Below are 23,964 nucleotides of genomic sequence, written 5' to 3' on the forward strand. Positions count from 1 at the left end.
AAAAACAAAAAGAAAAAAGAAACTAAATAAATATTTAAAGTCATTGACTTGACTTAATTTCAATTAGAGCAGGAAAGTAGAGAAAGCAACGATTACTTCATAGCAATTAACTTAACTTACAAATGACAGTAAAAAGGACACTTTCTACGAGTTAAGCCACTTGAAAGTAATTAGTTCTTTGCGAAGGGGCTATCTTAAGCGAAATGAAAAAAGGAATTGGGGAAGACGAAGACAAGGGAAAAAAAAAGAAAAGGACATTAAATATATAAATTTAGCTTCTTTTAAATTTTTTCTTTCTTCTGTATCTAGATTTTATTCGCCAATAAGGGGCGAAAATTCATATTTCGGCTGGAAATGTGGCAAATACATTTTTAACTTCTTTACGTAGTCATACGTATATAAAGCTTAGTTCTACTAAATTAAATAAATCTTCTGACCAAGAGGAGAAACCTTTCTAATGAAGTTAAGTTTGTTAATCATTTGTGCAAAGAAAATTTTTTTAAATTACTCTCGGCCCACTATTTATGAATACATGCTAATTGTCTCCTTTAACAGATTGATTTAGTTGCTTTTTAATTGAGTGTCTGTATGCACACTATTATGTTATACAGCACTAGTAGATTTTAAGAAAACAGAAAAGCTCCATTTATTTTTGTTAACAATTGAAAATATGAGCAGTACATACATAGCATAAACACCATGATTGTATTTTGCGTGACGGATAACGCAAAATGATTTGAACAAGTGCCTTGCGTACATTGCTAAAGGAAAATCCTACGACTTGCGTTTATATACAATATACGTTCACAATATAAAAATATGAAAAAGTCACTACATATTTTTAATTCAGAGCCGATAGCCTGTGTTGCTAGTGCTCAATGTCTTTTTTTTAGTCTAAGAATTCAATTCATTAGTCTAAAATTAAAATAATAATAATAATAATAATAATTTTTAATTCAATATGTTTCTGGCCAATTTTATGTTTTGTATTAAATGACATCTTATATATTCAAAATTTCCTCAATTCTCCTGTTTGCACAGCTGAGCATATTCATTCTCAAATCTTGTTATCTTTGAGGGTCTACTTGATTGAGTATTGATTCAAAAAATTTGTCGAATTGATCGCTATTCTCCTCTTTTCTGTTTTTCGCATCTCTTTTTCATTTTTTTTTCTTCTCTTGATTTTTCCTTTCAATCTTTCCTCTTCCATATTCGGCAATCTGTACATTATTTTCAAATGTTTGCTATCTTCAACTTTGCGTTTAGAGAAGTTAAATATTTTTCCAGAACTAATTGCGCAATTTTGTGGCTTGTGGCTAGAATGTGCTGGACTTTAAACCAACCGCTTCCTATTGCAGTCCACGGTAAACCCATGTTACATCGACTTCCAACCGCTTTGCACTTCTCAACTAAAAAATATTAAATTCGATTAGTTGCAAATTTGTTATGTTATACTTACTGGACATGCCAACTTCTTCCGATATACCTTCCCAAGCGTTTTTTTACCACTTTTCTTGCTCCTTCCCTCTCTTCAAATCGATTCAATTTTATTTCTAATTATACAAATTAATTTTGTCAGGGTAATTTAATTAAATTTCTTTTCCCTTTTTGTTCCAACTTGCTGCTTTTCTTTTGGTTTGTAAGTTAAAACATGGAGAGAACTGTTATCTTATAGGCCCATAATCCAGTAATGTAATTTAAGTTTTTAATTTCACACTTTTAAGAATTATTGGTTATATTGAATTATATGATGATTTTTATTAGACTTTTTAATTTTTTTAGTTATAGGTTACGCTTGACTGGTGATGAAATATTTGATGATTTTTATTGAAATTTTTGATTTTTTGATTTATAGGTTATGTTTGACTCATTGGTGATGAAATGAAGTTGATTGATTGTGTACATTCAAACGACAGCATGAAGATTGCTGCTTTTTTTACCATGATTGTTTTAGTAAGCGAAAATAACTACTGCAAAAACTAAAATACTAACCATATAAATATGTTTTGTTTTTACGAAAATATATCAATGTTTTATCTGGCAAAAGCGACAAACGCACATATTTTAAAAGTGTGCCAAAAATTTGCGTTCACACAATGCAACTTATAAGTTCATCTCCACTTAAAAACGCACAATCAATTTGTTTTTTTGGCATTTCGTGTGCCGCGCATAACTCATAAAGCAATCATTGTATGTAGCTCATTAGCTTTGTCATTCAATTCTCCAGATTTCAGCTAGTTTCGTTGTCTTGCTATAAATGGATGGCACAATCTTTCCATTGAGATGTGGTTGTAAAACCAGAGACCACCAAATAACAACCTAGTATCTTTTAAATTCTATTGTCAATAACAGTAGCAGCTCTGATAAGTAGCAGCCATTTGGCTGCGTACTTCTTCATTCTCATTATTTGTATCGACAAGAATTTTGCTAAGCTGTAATACTGTAGCAAATGTTTACGAAAAAAGCTTATAAATTTTTGTGTAAATGCGCGTTATGATATACATAAAAGTGTTTATATGCGAAAAACCCTAAAAACTAGATAAAATAAGCGGCGAAAAAAAGTCATTTATTTCAGATTGAAGAATTCTAAATTTCTTTTTCACCTCAAAGCTTTCAATACGTTGACTTTTCTATAGAAATGATCTGCTAATTTAAAATTTCCGTGAAGCATTTATTAAATTTTTCTATTACATGAATTATGTAAATGTATTTTTTGTATTATAACATAAATGCATTTTTTGTTCACGTTAGTTAAAGGTAAAGTTTTACTAAACAAAAACATTACAAATTTTCCTTATTTTCACTGCGGCAACGACGACTTTAAACCTATTTTCTTTCTATAAGATCAACCAGATTTTACAACGTTGTAAAATTTTGTCGGGCCGCAAAATATTAAATTCAGGCGGATAGTCACGTTGCTGATAGTTAACTTTCGCTTTGCAGTTTCTGCCAAACAACTAAATATGAAACCGAAAACTGAATTTTTCAAACGTGATTATCACCCAGAATTGTACGAGTATTTTTCCCGCTTTATGTATTTTTTGAGTATTATTTTCTTTTCTTGACTATGAAGCAATAATGGAACAAAATGCTTGCAGTGAAAAAGGAGCAGACTTTGAATCGAAATTTTTCGTAACCGATAGTTAATGGAGCTAGAATCTATTCGTTTTTAAAAAATTATTTATTTTATTGATAAATAGTTATTTATAAAATTTTTTATTCTGCGTTTTTCAGTACTTGAACAAACGCCAAAGAAGGTCCACGCTAATATTATCTACGTATTTGTTTTAAAAAAATGTTTATTTATTAGGAAATTGTTGTAAATTTTGGATCAGACTGGAAAAATATAGTCAATCTTGTAGCATTTTCCATCACACTACAGCCTGCAAAGTTTTGCAAAAGGAAATATAATTCATAAACTTTTAATTTGCATTCGAAAAAGTAAATTAAGGGATACCACTAGTGTAAAGTTTTTAGAAACTTAATTTTTTTATTGACTTAAGTGATTCCTTAAATAGTCAGAACACGAAATGATAATTTCTGGCGTAGCAAATCTTTGAATGCCCGTAGCATCTGGCCACTTGAAACTTTAAAGACATGTCTCTCGAAACCCGACTTTTGAGAACGCCACGTAGCATAACTCAAACAATTTTCATCGTTTCAGCCGATTTTCGTACAACGTCTTTAAAACAAGTTTCTCTAAAATAACACGTGATATTTTTAACAATTTAATTTAAACATTTTTTATAACTCCTTTTTTCGGTTGAAAATTGAGCTTTTTCCTTGAAGCCCTTGGCGATCACTTAAAAATCAATATACCAAACAATAGGAAAATATCAGCTTAATACAATATGTATTTATGGTACAAACAGATACTGAGGGATATTCACATAGCTGAAACTTAACTTTCGCCCAAGGTAACAATTTTCATATGTGATTACGATTTGATTATGTGGCTTCGAATGCACAATTAAATCGATTGAGCACTCTGAATCTTAGATTCAAAGAGATGCCACTTGTTTTTTGTAAAACTAGTTGAAACAATCCGGTAAAACTTCTTTTCAATCTTTAGCAACGCTTTTATTGTTGTCCATTATTAAAACGAAAGGGATTCCTTTCTTGTTGTAACGCAAGTAAATTGAGGAATAATAAATAATTTACATTAAATATAGTTATAAAAATTTACATTAAATATATTTATAATAATTTACAGAGATTATATAAGTGTTTTACAAATATTCTTAAAAGTTACTTGAAAAAGCAAATCATTTAAACAAAATCTACTTATGTGGAGTGCATGTATATATTTACTCTTATCGAGAGATCTTTTATTTTTACAAATTGCGAAAATTCAATAATTGAGTAAAGCCCGTAGGTGAGAAAAGTTCTTTGCATTACAAACTATTAAATATAAAGAGGACAAAAAATGTATATGCGCATATTTACGGCGTATGAACGACATTTTAAACAAAAATGTTAAAAAAGAATTGAAAGATTTCGAACAACTTGTTGTTTAGCTTTTGACTTTTCTTACGATTGTGAAATATAAACTGCATAAAATCTCGGAAGCAAGGAAAACAAGAGGAGGGGTATAAATTGTTCGTTAATAAACAGCTGCTTTTTGTTTGTGTATAATTCTTTTCCTTCTGGAATCCCTCTCTCACTCTCTCTTTTTCTCATCAACAAACATATAAACCCGCACGTTTTTGATAAGGCTAAAACAAGAAGCAAGTCGAAAAGAAAAAATAAACAATAACAATTTGTATGCTCTCGTGTTTACGGAGCATTTAATTCGACTCTAATACAAATATCTTAAAAAACATTTAATATCCAATAACAATTGGTATAATAATTGATTGAGTACCAAACATGGATATTGTTGGCCTTATAAAAGCCTATAATCCAGACTACGGAGCTGCATTTTCAGACGCTTGGTGGAACATAATAAATATGGAAATCAAAACAGCGGTATGTGTTTACTAATAATTTTTTTTATTAAATTGTTTGGTTAGTTTTAGTACAATAAACGAACGAGTCCAATCAACTGCAGAATTATTAGATATATTGTTTTAAGCACGTTTTTGAAATATATTTATAAAGTAAAGAACTTCCTCTTACAATTGTGATACAATAAATGAACATCGTCGTGCCCTTAACCAAGCATAGAAGTCCGGTTCAAAAGATTGGAAAATGAATTATTCTCCCATACATGCATGGACTTTTCCGCAAATAAAAACAAAAATGGGGGACTTCCACCATATAAATTTAAGTTGCGCATATGAATAGATTTGAAGTGCTATTTTAAATTGAAAAAAAAAGAAAAAACTGTGCAAAATTTTATCCTCCTTGATCGTCTAGTTCTTTCTTTCCTTTGTTTCGCAATTTTTAAGTCGATTTTTTCTCATATATTTATTTTCGCAAACAGCGAAAATAGGCTGTGCTACAAATGTAATCATAATGTGGAAATGCCGCAACGGATTTGCTAGTAAAATAATTAGAAAAGTTAATATTCACTACGTAAAGTGCCTAATGCGTCAAATTATTGTCGAAATGTCTGAATTCGTGGTTAACTTTTTTAGATTTTTTAAGCTAAATCAATTTAAAAATTTGGAGTAACCAGTCACACGAAAGAACGTAAATCTAAACAACTTTACGTAAGGTATTGTAGTGAAGTTACGCGGGATCGCTATGTGAAGAAACAATGTGAGTGCAAAGAGGCATGCTTCGTTAGCCGCCAATATATATTTAGCAGGAAGCAACAGCAGATATTTGTGATAGCCAAGATATACTCAACTTGACATTCATAAAAGAATTGTAAATTTTATTTGATTATTCTACTGGTTATGCACAAAATTTTTAGCTTAAGTTCTTGCATATTTTGAATTACTTAAAAATTAAATTTTTGTTACGCTGATGTTAGCGATTGCTTGATACAGGGCACCTAGTGTAATATCACGCTTTCAACGAAAGTAAAATTCAGCATTTTCGTGAGCGTGCCACTTGTTTTTGTTTATATTTTCTTTTGCTTTATTTCATTGATAAGCGGTACGCTATGTTTACGATGCATACTATATATAACTTGCAGCATCGATAAGCGAAGGCCTGTATAAAATTCGATTTTGTGTATGCATTCTTTGCAGCTTCAAAAACTATAAAAAAAACAACAAATTCAAAAACTATAAAATTTATATTAGGTTTTAGCATTGAATTTCGCAAATAAAAAAATTTGTTCCAAGTTTCAGGGTTGCTCGCTACATATGCAGATAAAGCCAGCGCATAGTAATCGGCAATTTTCGCGTGGACATGAAAGAATTGCAAAGTTTCTAAAATGATTGAAAACAATTCAGAGAAGGAGGAATTTTGGCTTCAATTTTTGTATTCGCTTTCACTATATTTTACGCTGATATTCATTATACCTGTAATATAAGTGGTATATAATAACTGATAAATGTTTTGTTGTTTTTTAATAGTTCTACTTGGTAGCTAAACAGCGGGCTTGCCGTCGACTAAATCGTCTACAGGGTTAAGTCGATTAAGAACATTAGACTTATTAAGAAAATATTAACTTGCTTTCCGTGCATCGGCGTATTCCAACTGCATCCTTTAATGATATCGCTTTTATTTATTTATTTGCTTTCTAAAACTATCCTGCTATTGCTTTCTTGCATTAGCAAAGGAATAAGATAGACATTTTTCATCTAAAAAATTTTAAGATAAATTAGAAATAACGTTAAACGTCAAAGTAAGTTCGAAAAATTTTCCGGTTGCCTTAAATTATTAGCGGGTCTTTAAAATTTATCCATTTCATCTGTAACAAAAACAGAGAATTGTAGTGAAAAACAAATCAAACTTTGAAAAACATTTTATTTTATCACTGTGTAAATGGAAATGTTTTGTTTACTTTGTTTAAGGTTACATTAGTGAGTGTACTTAAAATTGTGTAGGACGACGTGTTTGGTTTATAAAATCTTACCTAAACACTACAATGCAAACAACATTATTTAACGAGACTTCTTGTAAACAATACAAATGAGAAGAGCATTAAATTTGTTGAGCAATCAGGACAACTCTATAAAATTCAGAAATTATTACGTTCGTTGCGGTTGCATTGAGAATGTTTTTGTTAGAAAGTTTAGATTATTAATAGCCGTACGGGGTAGATTTAAAGTTTTTTGGTTATCGCTGATATATTCAGCAATTAATTACATAAATTATTGATACAAAACTTTTGGTTAGCTCAGATAAATATTTGTGCCAAGTTTTAAATCTATATTTGAGATGTAGCCATTTTAAACTTGGTCTGTGATGCTCAATTAAGAATATGTTTGCCAAGTGTCAAAATTTTTACCTTGTTACGCTGGTATTATAAGAGCGGACCGATGCTAATAGTAATTTCCTCAAAAACGTTTCATATACTTTCTTAAGTTGATGTCAATCTTCAGCGCCAAACTCGACTTAATGCCTTCCTTCATTTCTTGTTGCTATTTGCACAGTTGTTGAGATCAAAATAAAAAATTTTTTACTAATGTTCCGGTCTTTAAATCTCCTGCTTAGCTTCTCGCGACTCGTTCTTCAAACATTTTTCTTTACCTAGATCCGATAATCTTGCTGCAAGGAAGTTCTCTCCGAGCATTTCTCTTTCGATTTTCTTTCTAGATCTAGTGCTAACTATCCCCAGTCTGTTATCGCTCAAATGCCTACTCTTTCAAATGCGTGCACTCTCGAAGATGGTATCTGGGAAGTTTAAATTGGCATTAAGATTTGTTTACATTCTAAATATTCACAAGTTAGTGTGCCCAGTGTCAGCATTGGAAAATGTAAGGGTAAAACAATTATAATTTCATTTAATTATTTTGAATCATCACTAAACAAATCATTCCACCCGCATGGTGTCCTATTCAAGGAATTTATACACAGAACTGCGATCATAATTAACAACAATGCAATAACTGCCTTTTCGAAAAATTAAATTTCTTAAGCGGATAAATCCGAAACGCCATTTGTTTTGTTTGCATTATATCTTAACAATCTCATTGCGGTTGTCCCATACACCAAAATTTTTATGTAAACAGGTAACGTTAAATTGCGTTCATCTTTCAATTCCCTAGAATGCCCACAGCTGCTACAGGCTAATACAAATCGTATGGCCTTATGCTATAAGGTAAACTTCATGTTCTTAAACTGGAATAAATGCAAAAAATTAATTTGTGCTCGAAGATGTCCGCTCCCCACGTTTTACCATATTAACAATGTTCCATGTGAAAATTGCTGGCATTTCCTGGTGTAGGGGTCTGCTTTGATAGCAAATTTGCTTCAATTAAAAAAGTGGAAATAAAGATTTACTACAAAGTGAGTACTTTGGATACATGATCTTTGGTCGATATATAGTCAAACATGAAAGAGAAATGACAATTCTGTTCAAAAACAGACGAGTTCTACAAATTTGCGATGACAATACTCAAGTCGATTCTTACTATAGGGTGACGATCCTTAGATATATCAGAGAAAAAGTAGGAAATGAATAAGGAAGAAGTAAGAAAGTTATATTCGGCTTGGACCGAATTTCGCATACGCACCAGCATTAAAATCTTTGGCGCTCTATGATTTTACTTACCTCTGTTAACGACTTAACAGATCTCCAGTTAAATAATTACAATTTAGATATAGTTGGTTTGAAAGCCTAGTCCGTCCATATTACAAAAAAAGAAAATAATTTTGTGGACATTTCATAAATCCATATAAAACTACCTTTCAAACAAACTAAACAAATTCAAATTCTGCTTATGGGAACTATTTTTAACGGTATTTGAAATTTGGTATGTTAGCGAAAAATGCATATGAAAAAACGCCCAAATTTGACACTCTAGTGCGGCCAAACTAGAAAATGTCGCCTATATTCACCTATATCACGTGAATCTATATAAAAGTACCTATCGATTGAGCAAAAAAAATTCACACTTTGCTTTCAGGAACTATTTTTACCGATTTTTTGAAATTGTACAACTAACAAGATAACGCGTGTCGCATTAACAGAAAAAAACAAATTTGACTTCTTAACAGTTTCAAATTCGTTTTTTAACAGAAAAAAACAAATTTAACTTTTTAACAGTTTCAAATTCGTTTTTTTCTGTACATGGCGTACACGTTCCATTAGTCTTGCATAGATCAAAATGCTTTGGTGTTTTTTTCCTGATATATACATAACATATGTATGTATACGGGCCAACATATATTATGTAGGTAGAGAGAGGGAAAAGAGAAAGTATAGATATATTGCATATACGCAGTTCATGGAAACGCAACAATGTACAGAATACACCACGTGCGACGTAAGAAAATGTTAAATGTAACAAAATTTGCAATTATTAAGAAGAATATTTGTAATTTTTTTTTGTTACTGAAAGACATAAACGCTTTATTTTACATTTACTTATTTGTTTACTGTATTCATATTATAATTATTTTGGGTACAATATCATGGTTAAATCTGAAATTTTATTGATCATTATTTGTAAGACCAATAATTCTGTTAGTTATTGCTTGATTTGGCGTCAGATTGTATCAAACGTTTGCAAAGTAACGAGATTAAGAATCCGTTCATATGGGCTAGATACATCTATAAATATATATGACGCCAAAACAAACGAGAGGTATATATATCAAAACAAACATGTTATCAAGTATACATGATTTATTTTTGTTACATCATTTATTTGTTATTAAAGAACGCAGGTTTATTCCATAAAACTTTTACTTTATATTTTTTCATTTATATATAACATTTTACCCAAAATGATTACAACTACCATAGATAAAATAAATAAAATCATATACGCTTACAAAAATTTTTCTAAATGGATTGAAAACTTTATATGCATCCTCTATTATTTTCAAAGATCACATCTTTAGAAAAAATTGTTAAGTAAATAAAATTCAGTAATGTGACCTGCGGAAGAATTTAATTTCGTTTTTAACAAACTGGACTTCGTTTATTCTTATTAGCTACGTACAAGCAATACTGCTATAGAAAAGAACAAACTCTTTGGTGATATACATATATAACATATGCACGAAAAAACCGCCAAAGAGTTCGTTTTATTTCTACAAGAGTATTGAGTATATATATATATTTCTTAAAACTTCTAATATATGTCTTTTTAAAAGCATCTTGGTTAAGAAAAATAGTGTAATTTTTGTGTATATGGTCGAGAAATTGAGATTTGTGATGAATAATTAAAAAAAGTATTGTATAAAAGTATATAAAAAGTCGAAAAAATAATGGGAGTAATAACTAATTAAATCACCTGACTTAGATTTTTGTAAATAGCGCAGATAAACTTTATGTAAATGTGATAAACCAATATGATGACTAAAAACTCATATAAGCAATAGAAATAATATTCCTATTTCTAAAACGATTATAACTTTTAAACTAATAGTGAATTTTCTAATGCAAAACTAGTTAAATTCAAATTTATCTTCACACCCTTTATTTTTGATAAATTGTAAAAATGTTGTCCGCTCCAATATTAATTAATTTACATAAGGACCTGTTCTGTTTAGAATATTTTGTAAGCAAATTCTCGAAAAGTTATATTTTAACTAAATTTTGACTTAAATTCTTTCGAGACTTCGTTTAACTGAATTCTGTTAACGGTTTAACAGAGTTGGGTAAAAAGTTCGGTTTGGGTCTTTGCTAGTAATATTTAAACATAACTTCACACGCTTACACTGCATTAGTAGTCCTTAATACAAGCACTAACTAATATATTTAAAATACTTTTTGTTTCGTAAACGTTACTGGCTATATCTACTAATGGTTACCAAGTGGCTACTGGAAATCTCTGTACTAAGAGTTTAGTATAAGATTTTTATAAAATTGTGATTATTTGAGTTATATTCTTATGTGTTTATATTATATAAGTTGGCCGAACTTCTTGTATCAGCTACATTTGTTATCTTAAATTAGCTAGTATTATGCATAGCTTTTTATGCAGTATTATAATACTACATAGTAGTATGTAGTATTATAAGTTTTGCTCTGAAAATTCTATTTTGTTCTTGCAACCATTGGTTGAAACGTTTGTAACCAAGTTGAAATAATTGTAAATAAATAAATAAATAAAATAAATACCGATGGTATTATTAAGAAAAAGTTGACCCATCACATCGTGATGTCCACCACATTTATTTTAGAATTAAAGCACTTCAAAGCAGGTCTTATATCATCATTTTAGGAATATGCAAAACAGTTTTAAACATCCTGTCTTGTTTACCTTATGATTAATTAGCATAAAACCTCAAAAAAATTTAATCACTTCTAACTTTGTGTGGTCATGGCTGCATATTCACTTAAAAACACAGAATTGTATGTGCTTCTGTTTTGCTAACGTTTGGCAGAGTTGGTGTCACATCACAAAACTCTTAACAGAATCTTTGCCCATACAAATAATGAAAATGAAAGAGAAAGACGTCAAATGGCTGCTAATTAACAGCGTTGCTACTATTATTTATAACAGAAATACAAAAAGTCCGTAATAATATCCTAGTTTGAATTTTGAACGTCATGTCGGATCATCTCATTATTTCGTTGTCCATGGTTTTATATAAATAAAAAAAAACAAATACCAAAATCGAGTTTGTAAGATCGAACGATGTATTACATATGCGTGCAACACCTGAAAAACTTAAACGACGTGCAAAAATTCAGAAAATATACACGAACTTATGTATATATATACATATATGCAACGCTTAAACAAATTGGGCTTATAAATATTTTTTCCTTAAAGAGGAAAACTACTGCACAACAGCTTCTAATCTAAATTTAATCTTGAAAACCCTTCTTGAGCACATCTTCCAATATTAAAAAAAAACTTTTTGAATTATACTAAGTAACGGCAGCACCGGAAGCAATCTAAAAAGACATGTTGAAATCAGCCGGCTGTACAGATTATAATGTAACTGAAGCAGACTTGAATCTACAAAAAAAATTCAATTGATCTATTCGCCTGTAGTTAGCTTGTTTAATGCAAAGTGAATTTTTAAAAATATTCAATCACGTGCGATTGGCTAGTAATTAAATGAAAAATTTCCATTGCGGACAAAAAAACCAATTGTTTGTTAATAAGATTTGTTTAAATTAAGAGCTCATAAATGAATGAAACACGTTTCAAAGGTTTCAAAGTATTTATTAGGCAAAAAAAATAAAAAATTAATTTCTAAGAATTTTACAAGTGATTGATTGCCCTTTAAAATGTGTATTGAAATTCAGTATCTAACATTTATTCATTTTCTTCCGTAACGTACTAACCTGACTACAACAGACACCGATCTAGAACCAACCTGCTGCAGTTAATAAACCTATTAGCTTGCTTTACATGCCAATGATTTGATTTACGATGTGATTGCATTCTTCATTCTTTTTTAAAATTAGTATTTGATTTATTTAACCCACAAAGGCCAATTTAATTGAAATGAAACAACTTCAATCATTTTTTTGTAATTGATAGTTGAAAAACAGTAATAGTAGTAAGTGATTCTATAAAGAGTAAAACGAAAAATTATTTTCAAAAAGAAGTGGAAAAAGCTTTTAACTACTAATGAGTCAAAAAAACATTAAATGTTAGATCATCTTTTTTTGAATATATTGTAAAGGAAAAATGTTGGCGTCTACACATAATGTGTTTATTGGAAAGATTCCCTAGCTATCTTTCCAAAGTGTGACCAAGTGTTGTTGGTGTATTTCCCTATGCTGCTCGGCTTCAGTACGCCAAGTTGAGCTGTCTCTTAAAAATGCCAATTGAGCTCGGCATAAGACAGTTCCTAACTAAAGTTACAAGGTGGATAGAACGCCTATCGTTATAACAGCGAGTTGATACGCTTCGATTGAACTGCATATTATTATTATTATTTTAATTTTAGACTAATGAAATTAATTCTTAGACTAAAAAAAGACATTGAACACTAGCAACACAAGCTATCGGCTCTAATTAAAAAAAAAAAAAAAATGTACATTAGATAATGAGCTTAGTAGTATTAATAAAGTAATGTATAGAATTGATATTCTTTTCTGAAGCTGATTGTGGAATGTTCAAAGGGTTAATCGTTCCAAATGCAATACTTCTAGCCAAGGAAAAGTTGAGGCAGTCGCAGAGAATGTGCTTTATAGTAAGAGTTTGTCTACAACAGCAGATTGGGGAAGAAGACTTCTTAAGGATCCATTGGTGAGTTGCAATTGTATGACCAAGGCGAATTCTCGAGAATGTTTGGATCTTGGTTTTCTCAACATTTGTTGGATATAGATGTCGAGTTAATTGAGGGTTAATGCAAGAGTAGTGTTGATGATGGTATTGTAAATTTCCTTCTGCAATTTTCTCTTTAACTTTTCTTCCAATGTATCTTTGAAGATCCAACTTTTCCATGACATCATCCATAATTAGAGGAGCAGAAGCAGCATACTTTGCCGCTCGATCAGCCTGCTCATTTCCCAGTAAACCGATGTGACTTGATACCCATAACATTTTAATTTTTCCCTGGGTTTTGTTATTATATTCCTTAATTTGTTGATGGTGCTCCATCTCGAAGCCGAAGGGTTCCGAGTAGCTTGTAATACAGACAAACTGTCGGTAACAATGACGGTTTTGAGTTTGTTTTTATGGGCAAGGTTGGCAGCGTGAAGGATAGCTCTGGCTTCGGTTGTGAAAGTTGAAGTACTTTCGTGAAATATATGGTTGAGAAGAACCCGTCCTGTAGCGTCTACCACCGCACAAGCAGGAGGCAGACCAGGAGATTTTGAGCTGTCTGTGTACAAAAGATTCCAACCAGTACTGTCCAATACTTGGGTTTTTTCAGCTATTAGATTCCTGAAGACGTAATTTGGAGTATCTTCTTTCTTGTGCATAGACAGTGAGATGTCAAAAGAGCAGTCTTTCAAAATCCAGGGAGGTTTTACACCAAAAGAGCGGGAAATTTTTAAGAGAATGTTCAATTCCTTTGCGATGCACAAACAATGGTCAATTGCAGATGGTGACTTTGGAATTTTCTTCGCAATAATAATCTTTCTTACGTCATCACTGAGAATGGATTTGTTTGAATTAAGAAGCTTAGGGACTATTTTAGCTTTTAACTCATACAGTCTATTTTCTAAAGTTGGGAGACCAGTTTCAATTATAATATTACTTGTGGGCGTCGTCCGAAAAGCATAACAACTTGCTCTGACGGCTTGGTGATAGACCGGTTTAAGGATGTTGATATTATATTTGCAGCTATTGCCATAAATTATCAAAGCATAGTCAATCTTGCTTAACACAAGCATTTTTGTAAGATAAGCAATAGTGTTAATATGCGCATGGCTTCTCCAAGCAACGTACTGTATGAAATTTACCCTTGTTAAAAGGGAGTTTTTTAACCGAAGACAGTGTGCTTTCCAACGATAATTGTTGGAAAACGTGAGCCCGAGAACATGGAGCGTCTGCACATTGAGTACTGGTAAGTCGTTAATATGCATCAGTAGATTTCCTGCATCGCACAATTGTTTTCGACAAATGTGCATTTTTTTTGATTTTTGTATAGAAATTTTAGCTTCTGACGAGTTTGCCCATGTGGAGATCTCACATGCAATAGATTCGAGGATGTTGATGTTTTGTAAAAATGTATACATCGTCCGCGTAGAGACAATGTTCCACTCTTGGTACACGGCAAAGAATTTTGCTAATTTCGTTGAAAGCGATCTGTAAAAGCGTGACAGAGAGAGGAGATCCTTGCGGAATGCCATTCTTTAGCGGAAAGGAATCAGAAAGATGATTGTTGATTCTAACTTTGAACCGCCGATGCGACATGAATGATTTGATGTAGTTGAAGAATTTGGGTCCAACATTCCATGATTTCAAGAGTCTTAAGATAACATGAAGACCAACTCTGTCAAATGCCTTTTCGAAATCGAGAGAACTGTTACATGATTTCGTTCGGAAATTGTTTTGCTTGTGAAATAATCAATATGTAACAGAGCGTCGATGCACCCTCTACCCCGCTTGAAACCAACTTGTTGCTTTGTTATCAGGTTCTTGGACTCAAGAAACCAAGATAATCTAGATGCCATAATCTTCTCTAATACCTTAGAGAGGCAAGATAAAAGAGAAATTTGGCGATAATCTGATGCGATGGAGACATTTTTTGACTTTGGAATTGGAACAACTGTTGCCAGTTTCCACATGTAGGGTATATGGCCATTCATAAATACCGTATTATATAGGTCCAGTAATTTCTTTTTACTAGACTTAGACATAGCACTGATCGTTTGGTATGAGATGCGGTCTAGACCAGGTGTCTTCCCCTTCAAATTGGAGAGACAACTTCCAAGTTCTGAGATAGATACGCAATTTTCCAGAAACATGGCACATCTATCGATATTATTTGAAAGAGATATTGGAGTCCTTTTATTTTCGATGAAAGCACTGGAAAAGTTGCTGTCAGTGGAGTACTCGCACCACATTCGTCCAAAGTAATTAGAAATCTCATCTGCATCAGTTAAAGTTCCATTGGGAGTGCAGATGGCAGAAATTTCGTTCAGGTTTGAAGTCCCATTAAGTCTGTTGATTTTGTTCCAGACAACTTTCATTGATGTATTTCTGTGAATTCGTCTCGAGAAAAGTTCGAAACTAAGTGCCTTTGATTTCTGTAATTCCTTCCTGAATAGAGCATTGGCCTTTTTCTATAATAACAAGTGATTCTGATCAGGACATCTCTTAAAGCGGTGCCATAGATCCATTTTATTTTTCCTCAAAAACGAAAGCGTCTTGTTCCACCATGGAACCCTAGCTCGTTTAAAAGAGGTGTTGGATTGAGGAATAGAAAGATGAGCAGCCGTGCGAATCGCTTTAGACATAATAGCAGCATCATGGTTGCAGTTTCCGTTAAATGGCTTTGAGTTCAAAAATGACTCCACCTGTTTGGAGTAATTGATCCAATCCGCTTTATCTAGGAGGAATTTGGCCTGTTTTGCTGGAGTAGCAGAGCACGTTGAAAGTTTAAGATCGATTATGATTGGAAAGTGATCACTATTATGTAAATCATCAGAAATAGACCAGGACACCAAAGGAGAGCAACATGTTAAATCAATATGTGAAAAAGTATGATGAGTTGAGAAGTGCGTTGGTTTTCCATCATTTAAAACTCAAAGGTTGCTTTGAAGAAAGGCCTTTTCTAAAACAGTACCGCGAGTGTTGTTCACTGTTGAGCCCCAGATGGTATTCCAGCTGTTGAAATCGCCGCATATAATTAATTGGGGGGAAAGTACGGAGAATAAATTGTAGAGTTCTTGCTGAGAAAACGATTGCGAAGGTGGAATATAGAGCGAAAGCACTGTAAATTTTATATTTAACATTATTTGTATCGCTACGGCTTGTATATTTGAGCTTAAATTTATGCGTTTGTGAGGTATACTTGATTTTATAAAAACATCTACTCCTAGTTTGGAATATAAACTTTGATCAGCATTTGTGAAGTATCCAGTATATGATTTGGGTGGAATAGGATTAAAAGAGCTTCTACAATGGGTTTCTTGAAGCGATAAAAAGGTTGGATTAAAATCACTTATGAGTGTACGGAGTTCATCAAAATTATTAATAAGTCCCTTAATGTTCCATTGTAGAATTTTAAAAACTTTATTTAATTGTAATGACATGTAAGCAGAATGGAGGGAGGGTTAAGTTGACATGTCAGAGTCTCCGTCGAGAAGGCCGCTATAGGAATTTTTCGTGAATGATTTATTCTTACCAGCAGAATAATCTGTATTTAGGTGATTTGGTACATTTGAAGCGCAACGGGTTGGCGCACGTGAATAATTTGAAATTGAAGGTTGATTGAGGGATGAAAGAATGGATTCATTACCACTTGTGATTTGTTGAGTAAAGTTGAGAGCTGGAGATTCTGGAGAATTTGGTATATTAGATTTTAGCATATGTGTTGTTGTTTTAATTTTTTCAATATTTGCAGTTGCTTTGGTTTTTTCAATATTATCTTTGGCGGGTGATGTAACTGGTTTCGCAATATAATTTTTGGTTACTGGTGGAACAGGTTTTTCATTGAAAGCAGTTGGTTAAAGTCTTACTAGGCTCGATTTGCGAGGCAACAGCAGCGTAGGTATTACTGTTGCCAATTCCATGGGCTACAGATGGATTTCTTTCCCGGTATGTGCGTCGCGCTTCGCCCATGCTACAGTAATTTTCTGTTTTGATTTTTAGTATTTCACGCATCTGTACAAAACGTGGGCATTGTTTGTCTAACGCTGAGTGTTGATCATTGCAATTTATGCAGAAACTACGAGTACAGCTTTCAGCATGTGGAGGATGACCACAGTTAGCACAAGATGCAGCATTAGTGCATCTTTTTGCCGTATGACCCAGGCGTTGGCAATTTTTACACCTCATAGGATTTGGGATGTATAGTTCTACTTTACATTTATACCACGCCACATCAACTGTTCGCGGTAATCGATAGCGATCAAAAGTTAAAATAATCCTTCCTGTAGGAGAGCGTGTTTTTCCGTCATCATTCAGTTTGGTGAATTTATATACTTCAGTCACTCCTTGATTGCCCATTTCGCGGACAATTTCATCTTCCGGCACATGCTTTAAGCAAGGGGCATAAATTACGCCTCGAACCGAGTTAAGTTTCTCATGTAGTTTAGCTGAAATAGCACATAGATTAGCTAAAGATTTGGCCTTTATGAGCTTTTCGGTTGCGCGCGGGTTCCCAGCGAGGACCAGTAAATTCCCATCGCGTAGAATCGAGATGGAGTCGATGTATGTTGTAATGCTATCTAGAGCTTTTTTTATAGCAAAAGGGCTAATTTGGGAAATTGTTATTCTAGGATCGGTTGAAGAAATAACAATATATTTTTTATCAACAGGACTTATATCACTGATTGGCAACACCTGAAAATCGGAATTTTTACTTTTTTTTCTTTGGGGGAATGTCAGATGTTTTTAATTTTTCTTATTTTTTTTTTAATGTATTTAAAGGAAAACACGTACGTACCGCGATGAAGAATTTTCGCAATAAACACACAAAAAGTTCAATAAATTTTAGTAAGTTTGAAAACTTTTAAAAACGTATAACGCAACAAAGAAATTAAATAGAAGAGTAAATTGCAAAAATTTGTTCACAAAAAAAAAAATTATGACCACAGCGCTTGAACAGAGTTGTCGTTGCCGTTCTCCGTGAACTGCATAAAACAATTACTTTATTCAGTTTTTAGTAAGCTATTTATACATAAGTTCTTCTACTAAATTGTGCTTACATCTATAAAAATGATAACTGTTTTAGTTGGGGGCGCCTGGCATCATATTGCATTACGAAATGCAAGGTGAAGTGTGACATAATTTTTAATTCCCTTTTAGCAAAAGAATTATGCTGAATTCACATAATTCTGTTACACTTCAAAGTGGATGCATATAACGATATGCGATCACACTACAACATTCTGCCGTTCTTTTTTCTTCGTCGTCATCGCTGAGTCTTTTTTTGTTGCTTCTAGTTTTCGTATGTTTCCAAATTGCTATCTGTTTCAACATTAATTTCTGTTTACTTATTATTTGTATTATATTATTAAAACAATTCCATTCCGTAGTTCTTTCTTATCTTTTAAGTAACAAACCCTCTTCTTCACCGTTGGCAAAATAACTCCAAGAATATCTTAGGGACATGAGAGGATTTAAGGCCAAAAACTCGAGAGCTGTTACGTCAATAAAATGTAGTTTATAATAATGATTTGGCATTTGACATCAGAAGAAAATGTTCTCGGTTCGCTGTCAAACTAGAAAACGTTTTAAACGAAAAATATTTTCATGTAGATTCGTGTGATATAGGTGAATATGGGCGACATTTTGTACTTTGGCTGCTGATTTTAAAATGAACGTTAAAGTGTTAAATTTGAATGTATCTTTATACCCTTCGGAAATGAAGGGAAAGACTTTGAAACTAAGCTTTTCTTTCTAAACAAGGTCTTTTTGGAATCGGGATATTAATAGAGGCAGGGAAAGCAAATGTATAAACAAAGTAGTTTGCTTGTGTGTATTTCGACGCTTGTTAAGCGTTCGGCGCATTAATGGGTTTAGAAGAGCAAAAAAGAAAGTAATAATCGTCACCATTTTAAACAAATATACAAATATAGACATATTTCTATCAAACTTGTATGTGCATACATCAAGAACCTCTGCGAATGTGTTTTTGCACAAACCGTCTTTAAATGGCTCCAATGTACATTTGTGTAATATTATGTTTTATGTTAATAAAAAGAAAATATATTAAGTTTGTATATTAACAACAACATTCGAAGTAGCGTATCATTAGGGCTCGGAAGGAAATTTAGACTAGCGTTTATAAAATCTTTTAGTTTGTAGGAGAAAGGGTATGTGTTGACACACCTCACCAGCCAGGATCAATACAAAACAAACTTGTATTTCATCATTAGAATTATTCAATGAAAACATATTAAATAATAAAAATTGCTGTTGGATTATTTTAATTATTAATAATTAATAATTAAAGTGAAGTCTATCGACGATGGCGTATATTTTTACATATAAAGAAGTTTAATATGAATTATTTGATTAGATGACAAAAAGAATAAAAAAATAAAACAATTAAAATATTCCGGCTATCGGCGACCTTTACAGTATTCAAGACTTTCTCCCCTCGAGCGACTCCTTTTAGAAGTTTATTCGGTTACAGTTCGATTTCAAGTAAAACACTGTTTCACTTTGTTTGCTATTTAATTTTTTCTGTTTTCCAACCAAACGAATATTAATTATCATCCCGGTTTTCGCAATTATGACAAATGAAAAAGACTTTCACAACTTTTTAACAAGTTACAATTGCTAGTGCCGGTCGCCAACCACACAAAATTTTTAGTTTTTGCCGTGAATTTGTTCAGCAATATATAAGTTTTATGTTTTGTTGTGAATTACACAAAATTTTTAGTTGGTGAAGATAAGCGCTTTCAATAATATATTCTTAACGTTTTCTTGAAATGAAAAAATTAACTAATATGCTGATTAGAATGTTACATCAATTCAAGCGCAACAAAAATTGCAGATGACCAACAAATTCTCCAGAAAACGATCATCACAAGAATCAATCGACTTTGTTATTCCTCCTTTCAAAAAGTTATTTTATTTAAGTCTTTCTTTTAAAAACAAAATAAATCGCGCTTCCATGTTTTGCTACAGCCACACCGCACGCAGTTTCAAATTTAGTAGATCTAACGGTTAATAGACAGATAAAAATGACTAAATCATAATTGCTTAGCCTTTGGACACATTTTCATTTTTTCTATCTTGCAAGCGCAACGAAAAAGTAAATGATTTGTGTGATTAAAATTTTAACTATGATGACCGAGCATCTTATCTTTTACATAGTTTTTATTAGTAAAATATTGTTTAAAATGCTAAATAAGTTATAGTTAATGAAGGAATTTAATGTCATATATGTGTTTCAATACTATTAAAAATTAGTTCTGCAATTGTCTATATACGTACTTTTTTAAAATAAATAATGTTAATTGTGTATTCAGGGGTTGAAAGATACTTACTATTGAGTTCGCAATTATTTAATTTAATTTTTACACCCACCAGCCAGGGAAGCGGAATGTATTCATTCTTTTAAAACGTTTGTCCCATGTTACGTGGACGATCCTACTATACTTCCACACCCATGCAATTTTATAGTGTCGAAACCCTTCGTTTTTTTTTTTTTTTTTATTTGTGTAACGTTCAGATCGACGTTTCAGACATTCAATAAAACACATGTATTTTTGATATATTGGCAAATTCAGAACACATCTAGACATGTCGTCCATCATTTCCTTTACCCTTTTGTTCGTCTGCTCATCTGTGTAATATCAGTAATAAATATTCCCTCGTCTCTAAAAAAGGAGATTCGGATTCAAATTTGGTAAAAACATTATGCGCAGCTTGACCTTGAAAATGAGCCAAATCGGTCAAGAAACACGTTTACAAAATATAAGAACACCTTCACCTTCTACCTCTACTTCTAAGTTTGTTCACCATTCATAAATAACAGTAGACAAGGGATAAAAATTTCTACGTATATTTAAAAAAATGAATAAAATCAGCTACATCCGCCCAGTCTTTTCCAATATTTTTTATGACAAGAGTGGTGGGGGAAGAGATTCGGCAAAGCTGAGTCTAATTTTTTTACTTGCTTTTTTTTTAGAGGTTTCGGCTTTTGTTTATACAAGCCGTATGCAATTTGTTTGTTTCTCTACTAAACATGCACGAAAAATTGTTTTTATTTACGATTTATTTTTGCATAATCGTTTGACTATATTTATTGTTGTCAATCACAAAGACGTGTAGGGGATGACAGGAGAAGAAATCACGGCCAATAAACAATTGTATACAACGGAAGCATGAAATATAAACAACAACTTATCGCTGCCAATTTTATTCAAATAGAATAAAGACAAAGTGATTTTGGCGCTTATAAATGAAAATTGCATCTTCTAAGTTGTTGATATCATGAATCCGCGCTTATATTGCTTTATCTGAGGCAAAAATTAATTTATAAATTTATAACATATATAATTGCATGAAATAATTGTATTGAATATATTGTGTACATATATGTTCTACTTTACTCACATTTATTTGCAAATCCATAAAATTAATAAATAAATTTTTCCCCAGGTAGTGGGATTATAAACCTTAAGACACTGACGCAATGATGCTTTATTCCGTTTTTCAGAATGGGAACTTAACCTTTCTATATTCTTATGAGCGTTTATGGGGATTAACAAATCATATGGTGCTTTCTTTAAATACAATCAAATACACTGGAAAGATGCACATTTAACATGGTGCTTGTCAAACGCTCTTTCGATACAACGCGGTACAAAATTTGTGAATACTATAATTTACTTTTTATGCACCATACTTTAAAAGTACGTGTTCCGCTGGATTTTTATTCCATTGTTTTTGGTTTTATATTTATTGTTAATAAGAGGGGTTTCATCCAAGAGAGAGAGCAAAAAAAATTAGCTGTAATATTTGATGATAATTAATTTTATGATGTCATTATTATTATTATATCCATCACCGAAGGAAGGGGGCCTAATAAAGTACATATATTCTTGAGCAGCGTGAAAATCTGAATCGATTAAACCATGTCTGACAATGTATGCGTGTTTGTGTGGTGTGGTCGCTGAAATGAAGATGTCGACTTCCAATTTAGTAGAAACAGTGGAGATTGGGCCAAATTAGTCAGAGCACACGCCGGAAAACAGAAAACTCTACTATTTCCGTGTGACAATGGAAAGCATTCGCCATTTCCACACAAAGTCATAAGAGATTAAATTTTATTTTTTCCCCTTTTGAGGATTTATGCTTATTTATCATAACTATTGTACCTTTCTCAAATGAAAATATATTGTGTGCCTGAAAATGTGCGAATTTTAAAATAAATATTGCGGACACCGCGACGTGAGGGATTAATTTTTTCTTAATAATACCATCGATACGGATATCAAATAAAAGAACTTGGTGAGTGGAAGGCGACGAGGTGAGTGTGTTAGTTCTAACTATTTTGGAGGTCATGATTTGATGGATTAATTTTTCTTAACAATATCTTTTAGTCAACGAAAAGGTGAAAGAAAAATTTTGTATAATTCACCTTTTTATGACTATAAATAAAAGCATAGGGCACTAAAGAATTTAATCGTGGTGGGTATGCAAAATTCGACCTCAGCCGAAAATAACTTTCTTACTGGTATTTTAAAATATATTTTTACTTTTTCTATTTCATCATTACAATAAATTTCATATATCTTTATACTCATCACCGAAAGGCGAACGATATATTCAGAAGAAACTTTCAGAAATCTCAGAAACTACCTATATCTTTGATCAGCTTCAAATTCTGAATCGATTTAAGCGCGGCCATCTGTATGTTTTTGTAATTCTGTTATAAACGCCCTCCTAGCCGTAAAAATAAAGCTATCGACTTCAAGTTTGGCAGAAACATTGGAAGCTATAGCATGCATGTTGGCAAAATGAGCCAAATCGGTCGAAGGACACGTTCACAGCACTACTTAAACTAAGAAAACCTCTGTTTTTCAAAAGGAATAAAAAATTTATTTGTTCCTTATTACTCATAAACTATGGCAGATAAATGTACGGAAATTTGAACGTATATTTTATCGGCGATCCTGTAGAAAAATGGCAAAAATTGACCCCGCCGACCCAATATTATAGTGTGTCAAAATATAATTTTTTTTCAATATCTTTATAACGGGCACAAACATCAAAAACCCCACAGAGTACATAAATTCTTGTACAGTTTCAAATTTGGCGTGCGCCTAAGCATGGCTGTCTGTCCTTCTGTCTGCCCAACTGTGTAGCATCTGTAGGAAATATTCCCGGTAGCGAAAATGAATATATCGCCTACAAAATTGCAAAAGAATTTGGAGGCGACTTAAACTTTTTAAGAACAAAAGGACTAAAAGTTTTATTTGGAAAATAGAAAAAATCAGGCTCGTAACTGCATTTTATAGAGCCTGAAAAGTTAGTTTTTACTTTTTTTAACTTTTTTTGGATAACGACGATGGCCCCGAACATAATTTTCTTTAAAATGTGTTTATCAAATCAAAGCGTTTTGCAAGTCCTTTGGTTTATTTAAGTGAGTTAGTGTAGTCCATTCTCATACTTCTTCTTTTAAAATTTTTTCTTTTAATTTTTCCACGATCAACCAAAAAAAGCTTATTTGCGTTTATATTAATTTTTTGTTTCTATTTTTCATATATTAGTTGTTTATATTTATATTGGTTTCTTTAGATTTGGTTTTCAAACATTAGTTTTTTTGCTTACATATATAATAGATCGATTTCCCTGTTTTATCTTATCAAATAACATGTTAAAGCGGGTACTCATTGCGTTCATCACTTAG

The 23,964-nt window shown here is 32.1% G+C and overlaps 1 protein-coding gene across 4 annotated transcripts in view; it reads left to right on the forward strand.

The window, feature by feature from the left end:
• Window positions 1–4,091: 4,091 nt before the first annotated feature.
• The window catches only part of LOC119637544 (neuropathy target esterase sws), a 35,225-nt gene continuing 15,352 nt past the window's right edge, over window positions 4,092–23,964 (forward strand). For 2 of the 4 annotated variants that reach the window (XM_038033620.1, XM_038033621.1), the window contains exon 1: window positions 4,092–4,968. In XM_038033620.1, coding sequence (XP_037889548.1) covers window positions 4,870–4,968 — 99 coding nt within the window. In that variant the 5' untranslated portion in view covers window positions 4,092–4,869. The remainder of the gene's footprint in view (window positions 4,969–23,964) is intronic. The other 2 variants (XM_038033618.1, XM_038033619.1) reach the window with 2 other exon arrangements.

The sequence above is a fragment of the Glossina fuscipes genome, unplaced genomic scaffold (assembly GCF_014805625.2).
Source record: "Glossina fuscipes isolate IAEA_lab_2018 unplaced genomic scaffold, Yale_Gfus_2 60, whole genome shotgun sequence".
Classification (NCBI taxonomy): domain Eukaryota; kingdom Metazoa; phylum Arthropoda; class Insecta; order Diptera; family Glossinidae; genus Glossina; species Glossina fuscipes.